General features: G+C 47.2%; 1 protein-coding gene across 2 annotated transcripts in view; it reads left to right on the top strand.

Moving 5' to 3' along the window:
• Nucleotides 1–16,029, top strand: part of MTOR (mechanistic target of rapamycin kinase) — a 102,967-nt gene that overhangs the window by 2,732 nt on the left and 84,206 nt on the right. For both annotated transcript variants that reach the window (XM_074934077.1, XM_074934078.1), the window contains exons 4-19: nucleotides 759–991; nucleotides 1,351–1,551; nucleotides 2,349–2,483; nucleotides 3,810–4,085; nucleotides 4,430–4,538; nucleotides 5,329–5,515; nucleotides 5,693–5,821; nucleotides 7,422–7,666; nucleotides 8,173–8,388; nucleotides 9,078–9,283; nucleotides 9,935–10,057; nucleotides 10,443–10,532; nucleotides 10,626–10,718; nucleotides 11,270–11,404; nucleotides 11,784–11,913; nucleotides 15,588–15,838. In XM_074934077.1, the coding sequence (XP_074790178.1) occupies nucleotides 759–991; nucleotides 1,351–1,551; nucleotides 2,349–2,483; nucleotides 3,810–4,085; nucleotides 4,430–4,538; nucleotides 5,329–5,515; nucleotides 5,693–5,821; nucleotides 7,422–7,666; nucleotides 8,173–8,388; nucleotides 9,078–9,283; nucleotides 9,935–10,057; nucleotides 10,443–10,532; nucleotides 10,626–10,718; nucleotides 11,270–11,404; nucleotides 11,784–11,913; nucleotides 15,588–15,838 (2,759 nt within the window). The remainder of the gene's footprint in view (nucleotides 1–758; nucleotides 992–1,350; nucleotides 1,552–2,348; nucleotides 2,484–3,809; nucleotides 4,086–4,429; nucleotides 4,539–5,328; nucleotides 5,516–5,692; nucleotides 5,822–7,421; nucleotides 7,667–8,172; nucleotides 8,389–9,077; nucleotides 9,284–9,934; nucleotides 10,058–10,442; nucleotides 10,533–10,625; nucleotides 10,719–11,269; nucleotides 11,405–11,783; nucleotides 11,914–15,587; nucleotides 15,839–16,029) is intronic.

The following is a 16,029-nucleotide window of genomic DNA, read 5'->3' on the forward strand; positions in this document are numbered from 1 at the left end:
AGGTAACTTGTATAAAAACACACCCTTCCAACAAAATACCCCGTATCCTTAGCATTTGCCTTTTGTTAACTACGTAGAAACTGCTTGTGGGTTGATTTCACCAGCCATAACCAAACCAACCCCAAGGTGTCTGGAGGTGGTGGAAGTAACTTAGGAAAAGAAATCTTTGTTGACCGCATCTGATTTCGAAGCTGACAGTATCACTTTAAAATTGTTTCTGTGAATTTAGTGCTGTTGAAAGGTGCCGGATTGACAACCCTGGACACTGATGGCCTCTTTATCTACAGAGCAGGTACAACCCAGGCACCAGCAGTGCAAACTTCAGCCACACTGCCCTCTGTCAGTGTGCCTCAACTTTGACCTGGAGGGGCAATCTCTAGGGGTGAGGGAGCATTCAGTCTCTTTAGTCCATTCAGTCCGTGGCGCCTCTACTGAGACTGTCAAGAAGGGGGCCAGTTGTAGTGGTTGCATGTGGATGCCTGTCAATTGGGAATGGGCCCACGATCCCAGGGTGGAAAAGCTGTGACCTGTGGAAAGGACTTGATAAACTTCCCTGTTTACTAAACAAATTCTGACTTTAAAAGGCTGGTGACCCTTTCCTACTGCTTGATTTCTCTGGTGGATTTTTGGTTTAGGAAGAGAGAATGGGAGTCTCTAAAGAATGGATAGGGAATACTAACTCTTCTCCAGGGACTACCCTACTGTCGGGCAAGCTGACTCAGTGGCAGAGCTTTCACTCCTGTTCTCCCTCTCCCCAGCGAGCCTTATCGGCGTTGAGGGAGGCAATGCCACCCGCATCGGCAGGTTTGCCAATTACCTTCGGAACCTCCTCCCCTCCAATGACCCTGTCGTCATGGAGATGGCGTCCAAGGCCATCGGGCGCCTTGCTCTGGCAGGTGATACCTTCACGGCGGAATATGTGGAGTTCGAGGTGAAACGGGCTCTGGAGTGGCTGGGAGCTGATAGGAATGAAGGTCGAAGACACGCGGCTGTACGTACTCCTCTTCAGCCTTCCTGGGAAAGGGCTGGCTGCTCATGAGTAGTGGTGATGGGAGCGATGTATATAGATGGGCGGATGCAGTGAATGAGAGCTGCCAGGGACTGGAATGGCTACAATTGTATATCTGAGAAGCTGTGATGCTGGCTAGCTGGTCTGCCATAAACCGTGTTCATTATGAAAGTCTTTTGGGACCAACCAAGAATGAGGCCCCATTATGCTAGGCATTGTACAAATGCAGAGCAGATAGTCCTTGCCCCCAAAACGCTTACAGTCTAAACAGACACAGGGAAGGGGTCAGTCTCTGAATTCCAATCTGTGCCTAACGCCACCATCTCTCTCCCTCTCTCCAGGTTCTGGTCCTGCGTGAGCTGGCGATCAGCGTGCCCACCTTCTTCTTCCAGCAGGTGCAGCCGTTCTTTGATAACATCTTTGTTGCTGTGTGGGATCCCAAGCAGGCCATCCGAGAGGGAGCCGTGTCTGCCTTACGAGCCTGCCTTATCCTCACCACCCAGCGGGAGCCAAAAGAGATGCAGAAGCCACAGTGGTACAGAGTAAGGAAATAATCCCTTAATCTTGGAACAGCTTTCCTCCAGAGTTCAGAAAAGCTTCAGCGTCCGCACCAAAAGCCAAGAGACTGATCCCCATATGTCAGTAGGTGTTGGCCTCTCTCAATCAGGATTGAAAATGGTTTGGCCTCTAGAGCATGCTGAACCAAACTGTTTACACTACCCTCTACAAAAGCATGTGAGACACTCCATTCCACCAGGGATCTACTGTACTTTCTGTAACTTGTTACCAACAGTAGAACAGAATGCTCAGTAGTTAGGACACATGCAGATTTTCTAGGTTCTGCTACCTCAAAGTATCTTCAGCATCAGTGATCAAAGAGCCAGTCAGCAATGGCAAGGTTACAACACTGCAGCCAGGGTTGTACTTATTTGACAATGTGGAGTTCTAAATCCACATGTGAGGCTTGAACAATGCGATCAAACTACTTCGACACAGTGAGACCTGAGCACACGTTATAATGGCAACATGACCAGGGTGCCAAGAACTGAAAGGCCCCAACACACATTTCACATAATCCCCATGTGCACTGTGGTAATGGTGTGCTCTTAAGAGAGGATGGAAGATGCAGGTCTCCTTCTCCACTCTTTCTGTTGAAAACAGGTTGGTTGCCAGAGTAGACTGGGTCAGAACTATCCAGCGCTCCGTTCTAGTGTTGATCAGCTGAGGTTTTAGCCATTCCTGGAACTTATGGGCTCCCAGTAACTACTGACTTGCTGTATTCCCTTGTTCTACATTGGGGGACTTGGTCTCTGTTAAGGCTGCTATTATCTATCTTCAGCACACATACGAAGAGGCAGAGAAAGGTTTTGATGAGACTTTGGCCAAGGAGAAGGGTATGAATCGTGACGACCGAATCCATGGTGCCTTACTGATCCTCAACGAATTAGTGAGAATCAGCAGCATGGAGGGCGAGGTGAGTGACTTATCAAGATGGCAACTGGTCTGGTGCTATGGCTGGCCGAACGGAGGTGTCTCCTCGTTCAGTTTAATAAAGTGGGGCAGATGCGACTAATCCACTTGGGTTGGAAATGGGTTGATTGAGCTGGAGAAGTTCACGAGCAACTGGGGTCTAGGGCATTTCATTGTCACAAACACAGTGGCAAAGTGAAGGGAATTAGTTGAACAGTAACAAATGTTTAGGGACAGGAGGGTTCATTCATGATGGAAAGTGACATTAAATAGCTTTAAGATACAACTGGATGTGTTGGGCAGCAAGTACAGATATTTGTGGGATATAAGCACAAAGGAAGGAGAGGAATTGTGCAGGGTATTATAGGAGGGTATAGCCAGAGAAAGTGGGAACACTTCCTGGCAGTGAATTAAATGAGAGGTTGGGCAGTCTCCCAAGGGAAGAGAAAGGATGAAAACCCAATTGCTTGGGACTTTTAAAATTTGATTAGAAAAAGCACTAGAGAATGTCCTTCAGGGAACAATTCTGCCTCCGTCCCTTGGGATGGACAAGGTGCGTGAATAGGTCTCTCTCCCTCTTTAGTTTCAATTACTCCTCCACAATCTTTTCCCAGTTGTAGCTTCAAACCTTTCTTGCATTATGCTGTCCCCTGTGACCGTATGTGGTAGGACAGATACCTCACTGTCTGTTCTCTGTGTGTGCTATAGGATGGTCGCCTGATAGGTTCTAACCTTATATGGAGTGTTTAATTTAAGCAGCAACTTGGCACCAATTAAATTTGAAGTGAAGGTGTTTTCGTAGGGACTGGTGGGTTCATAGGAAGTGGTTGAATGTGTTGGAAGTGAGGGTCAGGTTAGTGCCCAGTACTGTTTTATCATGTGAAACTCAGCACGTTCTAAGAGTCCTGCTAGACTGTGAATTCACAGAATTACAGAACTGTAGGGCTAGAAGGGACCTCAAGACATCATCTAGGCTATCCCCACCACTTCCAACCCTGCATCCACTGTCTCCTCAACCAAAGGGAACAGCATTTCCCACGAGAGTTAGGGCCACTGCCATACCTAGCCTGCCTTGTTCAGTGACTTTCACTGCGTGACCCTGATTCTTTCCCACTCTGAAGCCAAAAAAGAGAATTCTTTGCCCGTGCTGTCTCACTGCTGGCCACTTGGCAGGAAAATCTATTTCATGTGAGGTACCTGGATGTCACGTCTGGTTTGCAGTTCAGTCCGTGCCAGACAGCCCCCTTGGTGTGGGGTCCATGAGTTTGTTAGTTGTGTGTGTCCTCTTCTGTTTAACTGCCTTTGAAAGTGTTTTTTTTTCTGTGCCCAGCGCCTTAGAGAGGAGATGGAGGAGATCACGCAGCAGCAGATGGTGCACGACAAATACTGCAAAGACCTGCTGGGCTTCGGTACAAAGCCTCGGCACATCACCCCTTTCACCAGCTTCCAGTCTGTACAGCCCCCACAGTCGAACGCCTTGGTGGGGCTCCTGGGGTACAGCCCCCATCAAGGAATCATGGGGTTTGGAGCCTCGCCTGTCCCAGCAAAGTCAACGTTGGTCGAGAGTCGATGTTGTCGGGATCTGATGGAGGAGAAGTTTGATCAGGTGAGCTGTGGGCTTTTCTCTAGCGGCCTCCCCAAATCCCCTGCAGAGAGGCCAGACTCTTAGTGTGACTTCCTTCCATTCCCTTTGCTGGGAGGCAATATGGCCCAATACTTGGTTCATGGTCACAACCCATTAACTATATTCCTGGCTCTGATGCTGGTTTCCTGTGTGTCCTGGAGTGATCTACTTAACTTCTCTGTGCCTCAGTGTAGCCCTCTGTGGCACAGGTATAATTATAACCCTTCCTGAGGAGTGATGCGGCAGAATGACAGTGGAAAACCTTGCGATCTCCACATGGCAAGGATGACAGGGCACCCTTTAAAGCCCAACCCCTCTGGTTTCAGGTGTGCCTCTGGGTTTTGAAGTGCAGAACCAGCAAGAACTCTTTGATCCAGATGACAATCCTCAATTTACTGCCACGGCTGGCTGCTTTCCGGCCTTCTGCCTTCACAGGTGAGGGGTCTTGCAGCTGGGCTTTGGCTGGGGGTGCAGCTGAAGGTGAGTTGGGGAGGTTCTAGCTCACGTGGTCCCGTTGACCTATGTACAGGTAATGCAGCAGCAGAAATCCTGGTGTTTGGCATTGTACAGACAGGCACTTTGATTCCTACTTTAAGTAGTGAGAGTTACTGTCCTCTGGATAGTAGTCCTTGACATCCAGTGGGAGCTTGCTGCTTTGTAAAGCTGGCAGAGTGAAAGCCCTTGCCTGGACTCCATGTTGAGGGCCTTAATCAAAACAGTACCTCATTTTCATACACCCTCAGCATGCCATGTTCCGTGCTGATCTGTACCCTCTTCCTCCCTTATATCCCAGTTACCAGCCACATCCAATCTGGATTTCCCGTCTGTGGATGACAGAAAATCCCAGCTGGCCTTTCAAAAGTTGAATCACTCAAAGTGCTGAGAACAACCAAAGTAGTTGGAGTTGGAGGAGCACTGTCAATATGGCTCTAACTGGACTTACCTTAAAGCTTTATTAGTGTCTTTCCTCACCTCCAAATCCCAGTCGGTCACTGCAGTAACAAGTAATAAACTCCTTGGAATCTTGCTTACGGGAAGCGTCTTTTAATGACTATTGCCAGGTTCTCTCTTACACTGTTTCTGTAGTGGGGACCGTATGAAAGGGACGACTGAGCTTTTAGCCACACAGGCCACTAGGAATTTGGTTTCTCATAATCTCAAAGTTTGCTTCCCTCTATGAGGCCAAATGAACTCATTGATTGTCTTGTTCTGCTCCTGTGATCAGCTGATCAGTACCTTCCGGACACAATGAACCACATCCTGAGCTGTGTGAAGAAGGAGAAGGAACGAACAGCAGCCTTCCAAGCCTTGGGATTGCTTTCTGTGGCCGTGAGGTCTGAGTTCCAGGCCTACTTGTCCAAGGTCCTTGAAATCATCAAAGCAGCACTCCCACCAAAAGATTTCGCCCACAAGTGAGTGTGTGAAGGTTAGAGAGGATCTTGGATAGACACCTGCTGATCATGCCATTTTGGGCGTGACAGCTTATTAAACTGATAGGTGTTCCCATGAGACTTTGATAAGTGAGAGGGTTGAAGAGATATGCAGGATTGCACTCTGAGATAAATAGCTCTTATGGTGTCTGTTTTCAGGAGGCAGAAGTCCATGCAGGTGGATGCCACAGTCTTCACCTGCATCAGCATGCTGGCACGAGCTATGGGACCCTGCATCCAGCAGGACATCAAAGAGCTTCTGGAACCCATGTTGGCCGTGGGGCTGAGGTAGATATAAGATATGTTAGGAAGTTTTTCCATTAGCCACTGGGTGGCATTGTTGGCCATGAGCAACAGTGATCACTGTATGTATAAAGTGAGTTATGAAACTCCAGCAGGCAGATTTCTTAATCAGCCTTAGAGAAAAGCCTGTCAAATGCTTTCCCTTAGCAAACACTATATTGTTGTCTGCCTTCCTGAGTTGCAGGAAATAGTTCCCTGAGCGTCCTGCTTTAGGAAAATTCCTAAGACATTCCACCCATGCCATTGAGAAGCCAAATACCAGGATGAAAATAACACTATGGTGTTACTAATTTAATTATTTTTGAGATAAGGGATGAGAACTAATCTTTAGATCCAAGGAGCCAAAAAAACAACTTCTTATGGAGTATAAATACGCCAGAAGCTATTCCCTTTTCTTGAGAAGGAATCCTTCAGCTCTTGGGATGGCAGCTGGGGTGAGGGTGTGCATTTGAGTCACCTAATTCGCACACTCCCCTCAAAAGTGAAACATACCAGAAAAGACACGATTTTCAAACACGGGTAATTTTATCCCGTGACCAAATCCAACCATGGTTACGCTTAGGTGTGTAAAATGGATATACGTGCCTTTCTGCTGCTCTGGTTATTCAAGCTCAGCACTTACCCATGTCTGGAAGTCACGGCCAGTATTTGAAATTCAGCATGTGCGTGCATTGCTGTGCTGAGCTTCCCATGCCATGCCTGGAGCTGCCAGCTAGACTCCTCCAGCACTGTCAGTGCGTATACATCCTGCTGGGAGGAGGTTACTCCTCTGAGAAGGCAACAAGCCACAATTTGTCTTCAGTGTCAGATGTCTCTTGGGTTCTGAGAACGTGTCATCATGTAAAGAATTGCTCTATAAAATAACTAGTCCAAGCAAAGTCAAGAGCAGACTCCGCTGCTTCCCAGCACTCACACTCCTTTTAGGCAAAAACGTGGGCAAACAGGAAAACCTTGAAGGCCAACGCATTCCAGCTGCGTCAGACCCACAGGGGAAGTGAATTCGAGGTCTGACTGTCCTACCTCTAGCCTTCCCCCACCTTCAGAGTTCATATCTGGGGACTCCTAACACAAGTGTCCCAGCTTATCTCCTCAGCCAGGATGGCGGATATGGATAAAGGCAGTCTTTCAAACAGCTAGCTCCCAGGTTGCACAGTGCTTCATAGACTAAAGTGAACTCCTGGACGTGAATTGGTAGCCTACAGAGTATAGGAATGAGGCATCCAACACAGCAGGTGCTACTAAAATAAACCTGCAGCTGCATTCTGCTCTCTGTGAAACATCAGAGCAGTGTTCAAAGGTAGCCCGATGCAGAGTGCCTTGCACGACTCTCCTCTAGAGTTTCACCATGCAGATAATTCCTGGTAGCGCCTAACACAACAGTGTGGGCTAGAATCCAAGCAGCTGGTTTGTTAGCTCTGGTGTTAGCACGAAGGCAGCTGTGCTGTGATAGCTGGTGTTGCTGTGACATTATAAACACCCCAGGTGATGCTTTCATGGGCAAAGTTACAGTCATGCATGAGAAGCCAAAACATGTAACTATTCTTGTTCCTGTCCTAATGAGTGTCTGCCTGCTTATCACCCTCAGCCCTGCTCTGACCGCTGTGCTCTATGACTTGAGTCGTCAGATCCCCCAGCTGAAGAAGGACATCCAGGATGGACTGCTGAAAATGCTCTCTCTCGTTCTAATGCACAAACCTCTCCGGCACCCAGGCATGCCCAAGGGCCTTGCCCATCAGCTGGCCTCTCCCAGCCTCACCAACATCCCTGAGGCCAGCGACGTGGGCAGCATCACCCTCGCCCTGCGCACACTGGGCAGCTTCGAGTTCGAAGGTAAGGTGTGAAGCAAGCAGCAGGGTGGATGTGAGAGGCGTTAGGGCTCTCCCAGAAAGCGTGCATGTCAGTATTGTCGCTGCAGGCTACGGACGCTGTAATTAAGGTTGCAGAACAATATTCATGGCCTGCGTGTGTTTCCACAGCTGAATTCACTGCAGAGTTTTGGGAGCCTTCTGGAAAGCATTGCCTGTTGAGGGTGCACAGTAACAAAAATATGTATATAGTGTAATTAGAATTACAATCCAGAAATGGATTTAAAAGCATCTAAGGAAGGGCTTGCCTTTTCCCTGGCTGGCACAGAAGAGAAGAGCTGACCTAGCTCATGCTCTGGCTGACCCCATCTACACAGCTGCCTCTGTTACAGGAGGAGAGACTTTAAACCCAACAGTAACTGTGTCCCTCGCACTCAGTCTGCAGCTCCACGTTTGTCTCCCTGGAAAGTCCAATCTCTGAGGTGTAAACCTGTGTGAGAACCAATCTCTCTTTTCCCCGCTCCTATCCAGGCCATTCTCTGACCCAGTTTGTCCGGCACTGTGCGGATCACTTCCTGAACAGTGAGCACAAGGAGATCCGGATGGAGGCAGCCCGCACCTGCTCTCGCCTTCTCACGCCCTCCATCCACTTGATCAGTGGTCATGCCCATGTGGTCAGCCAGACTGCAGTGCAGGTGGTGGCAGACGTTCTCAGCAAACTGCTCGTGGTTGGGATAACAGACCCAGGTAATGTGTTGGGTTAGCCACTATACAGCTGTCTGAGCCTGGACAGAGGGTTGTGGTAGTGTTCAGGCTTGTTTTCCGCTAACCCAGGCAATCGCTTTTTCTAAATAAAATGGATTCCAGACCTCTGAATCCATCCCCAGATTTGGGAGTATTAGCAGAGAGCAAGTGCAGAGTGATGTAACCCCAGAGATTCTCTGTTCTAGGTGGAGGCCTCAGAATTTCACTCCCGCCTCTTGCCTTGTTGTATGAGCCTGTCCCACATCACAGTCTCAATTGTTATTACTCAGGAGGGACCAGCTCCTTTTGTTGAACCTCGCTCTCTTTTCCCCTTTTACTGGGTGGATTCTGTTAATGGCTGAATGGTCACCTGAGTGGTCACCTGAGGCTGGTTTGCCCTTTCTCCCCGGTGCTTCCAGTCACACTGGCTTTAGGAGCAACAGACTGTCTTGGACGTGAAACCTGGGTGTCTTGTTTGGCAGCACAGAGCAATAGTGAGACACCATTGGGTAGATTCTTCAGGGGTCTCACTCATTGGGGTCCTTGTCCACTTGCTCCAAGGTTTTGGCAGGATTGTTCATTAACGGTAGCTCTCTGGTGAAAGAAGGTGGTATGTAATTTAGTGTGTCTGTCAAGATTGTGTCAGAACAGCAGTTGAACATGAGCGAAGACAAGTGATCATGCTCTTGCAGACCCCGATATCCGTTACTGTGTGTTGGCCTCCTTGGATGAGAGGTTTGATGCCCATCTTGCCCAGGCAGAAAATCTGCAGGCTCTCTTTGTGGCCCTGAACGATCAGGTGTTTGAAATCCGAGAGCTGGCTATCTGCACCGTGGGCCGGCTGAGCAGCATGAACCCTGCCTTTGTCATGCCTTTCCTGCGCAAGATGTTAATACAGGTAACGGAGACAGGGTGCTAAGGATGGGGATGGAGTCCTTATTAACTGAGGTGGGGATGGTGGCATTAAAGAATTCAGACTGTCCAGCTCTAGAACAGCTGCAGTGCAGTGTAGGTCTCCCTTTCTGGAAGGCCATTTATAACCCAGCTTGATACTTCTAAGACAATGCTTTCCTAGTGAGTGTTGACATCTTCATTTTATTAATTTGCACCAGCGGCCCTCAGAATTCTATGCGGTTTGCAGTCACCAACTTCTATGTTAGGGTGGAGAGGACAGTAGTAACTTCAGGTCCCAGCATGGGCAACGCTTTTTGCCTTGAGTGGAGGGGCCTTCTGTTCGGACTGAGGTGCAGTATCGCATGCCCAAGAGTATAATCCCACAGACTTTTCCCTCCCCATTAGGGTTGGGTCTGGTTGCACTCCATTCCATTTTATACAAATTAGCCATGGCCTCGTTTGGGCACCCTTGGCTGATCCCGTGTATACAGCTTCTGAGATTGCTTTCTCATTTGACACTTGAGTTGTGAGTTGCGGAGGAGGATGGGATCAGTCTTGTTATTTTGCTCTCTTCCGTTGTTTGCTGCCTTATGTGGAAACGCTGGCTCTCCAGCCTTCGCTCTGCTTTAATGCATCTGGTTTGCCCTTTGTGCAGATCCTGACGGAGCTGGAACACAGTGGTGTTGGCAGAATAAAGGAGCAGAGCGCCAGGATGTTGGGTCACTTGGTTTCCAATGCCCCACGACTCATTCGTCCGTATATGGAGCCCATCCTTAAGGTAGGGCCTCTTCAAATTCCTGCTGACTTTAGGTGGAGGAGATCTTTTGGCACACAGGTGTATCACACAATAACTGTGACCATGAGCTGCACCATTTTCATTGCTCTGTAATGGCATAATAACCAGACTGGAGTGTGGTCCCTACTACAACCCTGAGTGTGTGCAGCTGCTTGATCTGGATAGACATTGGATGTGCAGAAACCCAAAAGGTGTAATAGAAATATGTTGTAAATCTTTGAAACATACGTTGGCACCCATGAGCATCTGTTAGGGGCTTTGTCTTACTGGCATTTCCAGTGCAGGAGTCAGGGAAGAGATTGCTCAGTACAGGGCAGGGGGGAGAAGTTTCTCAGAGGAGTCTAACTTTTTGTATGTCATCAAACAGGCATTGATTGTGAAACTGAAAGATCCTGACCCAGATCCAAATCCAGGGGTGATTAATAATGTCTTGGCTACCATAGGGGAGCTGGCACAGGTAAGGGTATTGCAGCTTTATGTGGAGGCATTATCATTGCTGCCTAATCCTGTAACAGTTCTAGATGAGAGCCCTTCCTTCCTCTGTCTACAGGTCAGTGGGCTGGAGATGAGGAAGTGGGTGGATGAGCTCTTCATCATAATCATGGACATGCTCCAGGACTCCTCCTTGCTGGCGAAAAGACAGGTGCGTATATGACACCTGCCCTAAGCCATGCTGTCCTCTGTGACCAGAAGCATACAGTAAAATGTCAGTGCGCGCAATTAGAGCTACTAAAAACTGTTCGCTCAGAATGTCAGTCTCTCATGGAACGCTGAGTCCGTTCTTGATGGAAATTGTAGTGCCACTCTGTCTCGTGATCAGGGTGTTCTGCCCCGTGGCTAGAGAACCCAGCGTAGGTCAGTAGTTTTTGTGGAAGACACTGGCATCAGGCTCAGTGCTGCAGAGACGTTTCCAACACTGACTGAAGGAGATGGAGAAAAACGTCATGTCTCCAAGTGGTGTGGTGTGTGTTGTATAATCCTGAGGTTTGTAGGTTGCCAGGTGTTAATTGACTTTTCACCTTCCCTTAACAAAGAGACCCTCTCTGTGGAGGCTTCCAGTGTCAAGGCCTATGGAAGGCAATCAGAAGTTGAGATGTTTTAAAAGAAGAAAAATGACTCTGGTGTGACAGGACAGCTAGTAACTTGCTGCTTGGCCTGATCATAACTAACCATTTGGGGCTATATTTGTTCCAGGTGGCTCTGTGGACGCTGGGACAACTGGTGGCCAGCACGGGTTATGTGGTGGAGCCATACAGGAAATATCCAACCTTGTTGGATGTGCTGCTGAATTTCTTGAAGACCGAGCAGAACCAGGGCACTCGGAGAGAGGTAGGAACTCAAAGCTCACTTCCCAGTGGCAGCTTCTTCTGCATACTTGCATGAGAGGGCGAGGTCAGTCATGCTAACCTTCTGAACGAACGACTGATTTGTTGTTGGGGTTGATTGAGGGATAGTTTGGCATAATGGGCAGGACTCTAAAGGGGCTGTGAATGGAAGCTAGTTAAGTTGCTCACTTCAGTGGATGGGAAGAATCAGTACACTCTCTTTGGAATATGATGGGACTGTCTCTCCCACCACCCGATCTTCTTCCCCTTCCCTCCTCCAGCTACCCAGAGCCCTGGGTTCAGGCTTCATTTAATGTTTTGATCTTAGCCTGGGTGATATGCCTTGACATGCCTTCTCTTTTTTTATTTTTCTCCCTTGCTAGGCTATCCGTGTGCTGGGACTGTTGGGGGCTTTGGACCCTTACAAGCACAAAGTGAATATTGGCATGATTGACCAGTCACGAGACGCTTCGGCTGTCAGCCTGTCGGAGTCTAAATCCAGCCAGGATTCTTGTAAGCAGAGGGAGACTGGGGAAAGAGTGTGCACCCTGCACTGTTTAGTTTGAAAGGGGCCTTGGTTTTTACATCCCGCACAGGAACTAAAGATGAAAATGACGTAATACAGCATCTTGGTGGTTTCCTCAGTCAGTACTGAGAGGTGGGCTAGATGGATACTAACCAAGAGTGTTTCCCAGAAACTCCATGGGCTTTACACATAACCAGGATTTTCACTCAAAAATGAAATGACTTAAGCTACGAAAAGGCAGCATTATCTGTAGCCAGGGCATAGGACAGAGTGTCAAGAGACCTTAGTTTTTTCCCCAGCTCTGCCTTTGAGACTTCAGGTGAGTCACATCTCAATACCTCTTTCATCATTTGTTAAAAAAGAGCTAATGATACTGACCTGCATTTGTGACATGCGTAGAGATCTATGGATGGAAAGCACACAGTATTAGCATTAGTGTGCACGAAACAGAAAATACTTTGAGGGTTCCATGCCAAGTTCCTTTTTTTAACTGTTGTTGATACTAGAGGGTTCCTGTTGACTAGAATTAGAGGTGAAAGTCAAATTCACCTGTCACATATCTCCCTGCCAATTTTTGAGGTTTTACAATTGCACCTTCCTGTCTTATAAAATGTCTTTCTCTTCCCTGTTGCCGTGTGAAAGGCTAACGGAAATGGGAGACTGCCTATATAGGGGAAATCTGAATACACATGATGTGGTCAAATGTGCAATAAAATGACCAATAGAGAAAAATCTCCTCTAATTTTTTATCTGTAATGATCTTGGGTGCTACTTGCAGCAATAGTCCATAAATTTCAGGCAAATGTGTGGGGAATTGTTTAAGCTGATGGTGTCCCCTTAAAAATGTTACATTTAGTTGACAGGGTTAACTTAGGACTGCTTGTCTACAAGGTCACAGCACCACTCCCCGAGTACCGTTTGACTCCTTTGAAAGTTTTCCCTGTTCCCCTTCTCCCCTTTTCATGGGAATGCAGAATACAGTGGTTTTATTCTGAGAATGAAGATCAACCAGAAAGACTTTTTTTAAACAATTACCAGCTTAAACTTAGTTTTTCTCTCTCAAAGTACCTTCTAACCTATTCCATTACGTGTTCTTGCACTAGAATGAGCTTTGTTTCAGGAGCACAGGCTTTACTGTCCATTGCACAGTTCAGTGCTTTAGGCCTTTATTTCTGTAACTCCCTGGGGGTGCATGATGTCTGACAGACAAATTACACAGCCCTCTGCCCTGCGGAGCTTGCAATCAAAGTAAAACGCTGAAACCATCTAACCAAAACACTTTCCAAGTAGGTGTCCATGGAGTATGTCAAACTCCTACCACTGAGGATATCAGTAGTTTTACCCCCTTACTTTTATCATTGAATTTTGGTGCTAACGTAAGTAGAAGTTCATGTGGTTGCTTCAGCACAAAGTTCTGCCCACATCCCTCACTCCCTGTCTGCAGTTACCCAGGTTGTGTACCCATTTCCTGAACAGAGAGCAATTATGCTGAATTGCTTGGCGATGGTGTGGGGACATAGACAGGCAGCTGTTTGCCAGGTGTTTGCTTAAATGAAACCATCAAACTGGCGTCACAGTACTTTGGTTTTAGTAGGAATTTTTATTGGCACTTTCAACTGTTACAATAAAAAATATAATACCAGATGGAGCGTGATAAACTGTCCCTGAATTCAAATAGATTTCTAAGCACTTTCAATATAGCATCTTGTAAGGCAGTTAAAAGCCCCCTGGGTTCAGCTGTGAAACTGATTTGTGTATGTGTGCATGAATTTCACTATAAACAAAATCAGAGAACAGAACAAAAATAAGTAGCCAGATTATGAGCACCTCCAGATGTGAAATTCACTATAACTGACTTTACAGTAAGTTACAGGTAAAAAATAAACACCCGAGATGGCAATAGTTCTACTGACATGTCCACTCAGCCATTGGCAAGGTTTTCTTTTGTGAAATCCAAAGAATTCAGTGGCGCTCTGCTGGATTTCCACTAGTGTGAATGAAGTCTAGGTATGGAATAAAAAATACCATTTAAATTAGTTTCCAAATACTAATACAAACAGAGAGGGATGAGAGTGCAAACGGAATGTGGTTTCTTTGTAGTAGAGCGATATATGGTGATACAGAAGTTTGAGTAAATTTTCAAAAGGCCCTTAGGGTTTGTCTACACTTGGAAATTTACCAAAGTACTATTCCAGAGTAACTCTGTGTGGATACGCTCATATTCCAGAATAGTTATCTTGGTAAATTTCCAAGTGTAGACAAGTCCCAAATGACTTATGAGCCTAAATCCCTCTGAATGTTAATGCCACATTTGAAAATGGGACTGAGGTACTTGAGAAAATTTTACCCGATAGCTACAAATTAGCATACTGCTTACCACATTTTAAATACCTGATTAGATGGGAAAAGAAAGAAGGGGATGTTTCATCTTTAAAGAGAGAGAGGAAGAGGCAATCAATCAAATGTAGCTTATTCCCAGGAGCGGTTTGTATTGCAGAATATTATATAAATGGGATGTGAGAGACAGTGTCCGTCATGCTCCAGCTATTTAAAAGTGATTTACAAAGTCAGTCAGTCAGTCACTGCAGTGCATCCAGCCATGGAGGCAAATGTCTCAGGTGACATGTGCTAGGCTCTGGCGCACTCACACCTTTGGGCATGAGTAAGTGTGTCCCTAGGAGAGGAATGTTGGCCAGAATGGCAGAGTTGTCCCTTCATTTTTTTACAAAAGCAGAGTGGGATCATGAATTTTCCTCCCAGGTGGCCACCAGGGGATGAGCAGTGTTGTAACGTGCAATCAAAGGGCAGATCGTGTTATTGTTGAGACACTAGTCTCAGCTCTTGTTGTGTTGAAGAACTGCAGCTGAGAAAGATGACCGGTAGCTAGGCCAGAACCACGAGCGTTAAAGCTGTACGGTTAGTGATAGCTTTTAGTTTCCTGGGGGCAGACTCCCCTCTCCTGCACAAAGAGCATGGGAGGGGAGCAGGAAAACTCTGATCATTTCACCTGTTTCCCTCAACCTCTTGTGACAGAAGAAATTTTGGAGAGAGGGGACTGTTAATCTTGGAGCTGTGCCTCTACCCAACCCCATAAATCCTGGTGACCTGACAGAAACCTGGGGATCTCTTCTGCAGTGAGCCAAGTCAGTGTTGCTATACCGTTTTGTCTTCCTCAGTAGCACGTCTGCAGTACCATTGCCTGGGTTCCCCTATGGCTGTTTAGCAACATTACCCCATGCATGGAAGAAGTGTCCAGGCTCTGTAGGGGCCAATACTCTGGAGATCGTACCTCTCCTCTTCCACCTGTTCCTACCCTGAAAGCTTCTGGGCTCTTTCTATAAACAGAGTCTCAGCAAAGAAGCAAGTGCAGTGGGCAGGTTGGGGCACAATGTCTTAAAGATGCCCCTCCCCTACTCTTATTCTTTTGGTGCAAATATTGAGATATCCATGCAGCCAAGTTTTTTTCTGTCCTCTAAATTTAGGAATACAACTTTCAGGGTCTCAGGGCTTTGGTTTAAGTTCCCACGGACTGGTCATCTCCTCTGAGCATGTTGTTAATGTAAATTCCTCTTTCCCCCCCATTAGCCAGCTGTGTCTGAAGTGCAGCGTTGGTGTGCATTGTGTGTACACATGTAAGTGACTCTTCCTTACCTTTTCCCAGCTGATTACAGCACCAGTGAGATGTTAGTGAACATGGGAAACCTCCCTCTGGATGAGTTCTACCCTGCTGTCTCCATGGTAGCGCTGATGAGAATCTTCCGAGACCAATCCTTGTCCCACCATCACACTATGGTCGTCCAAGCCATCACCTTTATTTTCAAATCCCTCGGGCTGAAGTGTGTGCAGTTCCTGCCCCAGGTCATGCCAACGTTTCTCAATGTAATTCGGGTTTGCGATGGTGCCATCCGAGAGGTGAGTGCTAGGAATTTGCTCCCCCTTCCCAAAACAAGAATCCATTGTAAAGAGAATGCGACTGGCTTTGGGTGCTCCTGCACTGAGTGTTGCTGCCAAGCATGCTGCGAAAGTGAGCTACCAGCTTTGCTTTCTCTCTCCTCTGGGCATTGATCAGAACATTCTCCCTCTCCATTGAAACATCTGCTACC

Source organism: Natator depressus, chromosome 18 (assembly GCF_965152275.1).
Source record: "Natator depressus isolate rNatDep1 chromosome 18, rNatDep2.hap1, whole genome shotgun sequence".
In the NCBI taxonomy this organism is placed as follows: domain Eukaryota; kingdom Metazoa; phylum Chordata; order Testudines; family Cheloniidae; genus Natator; species Natator depressus.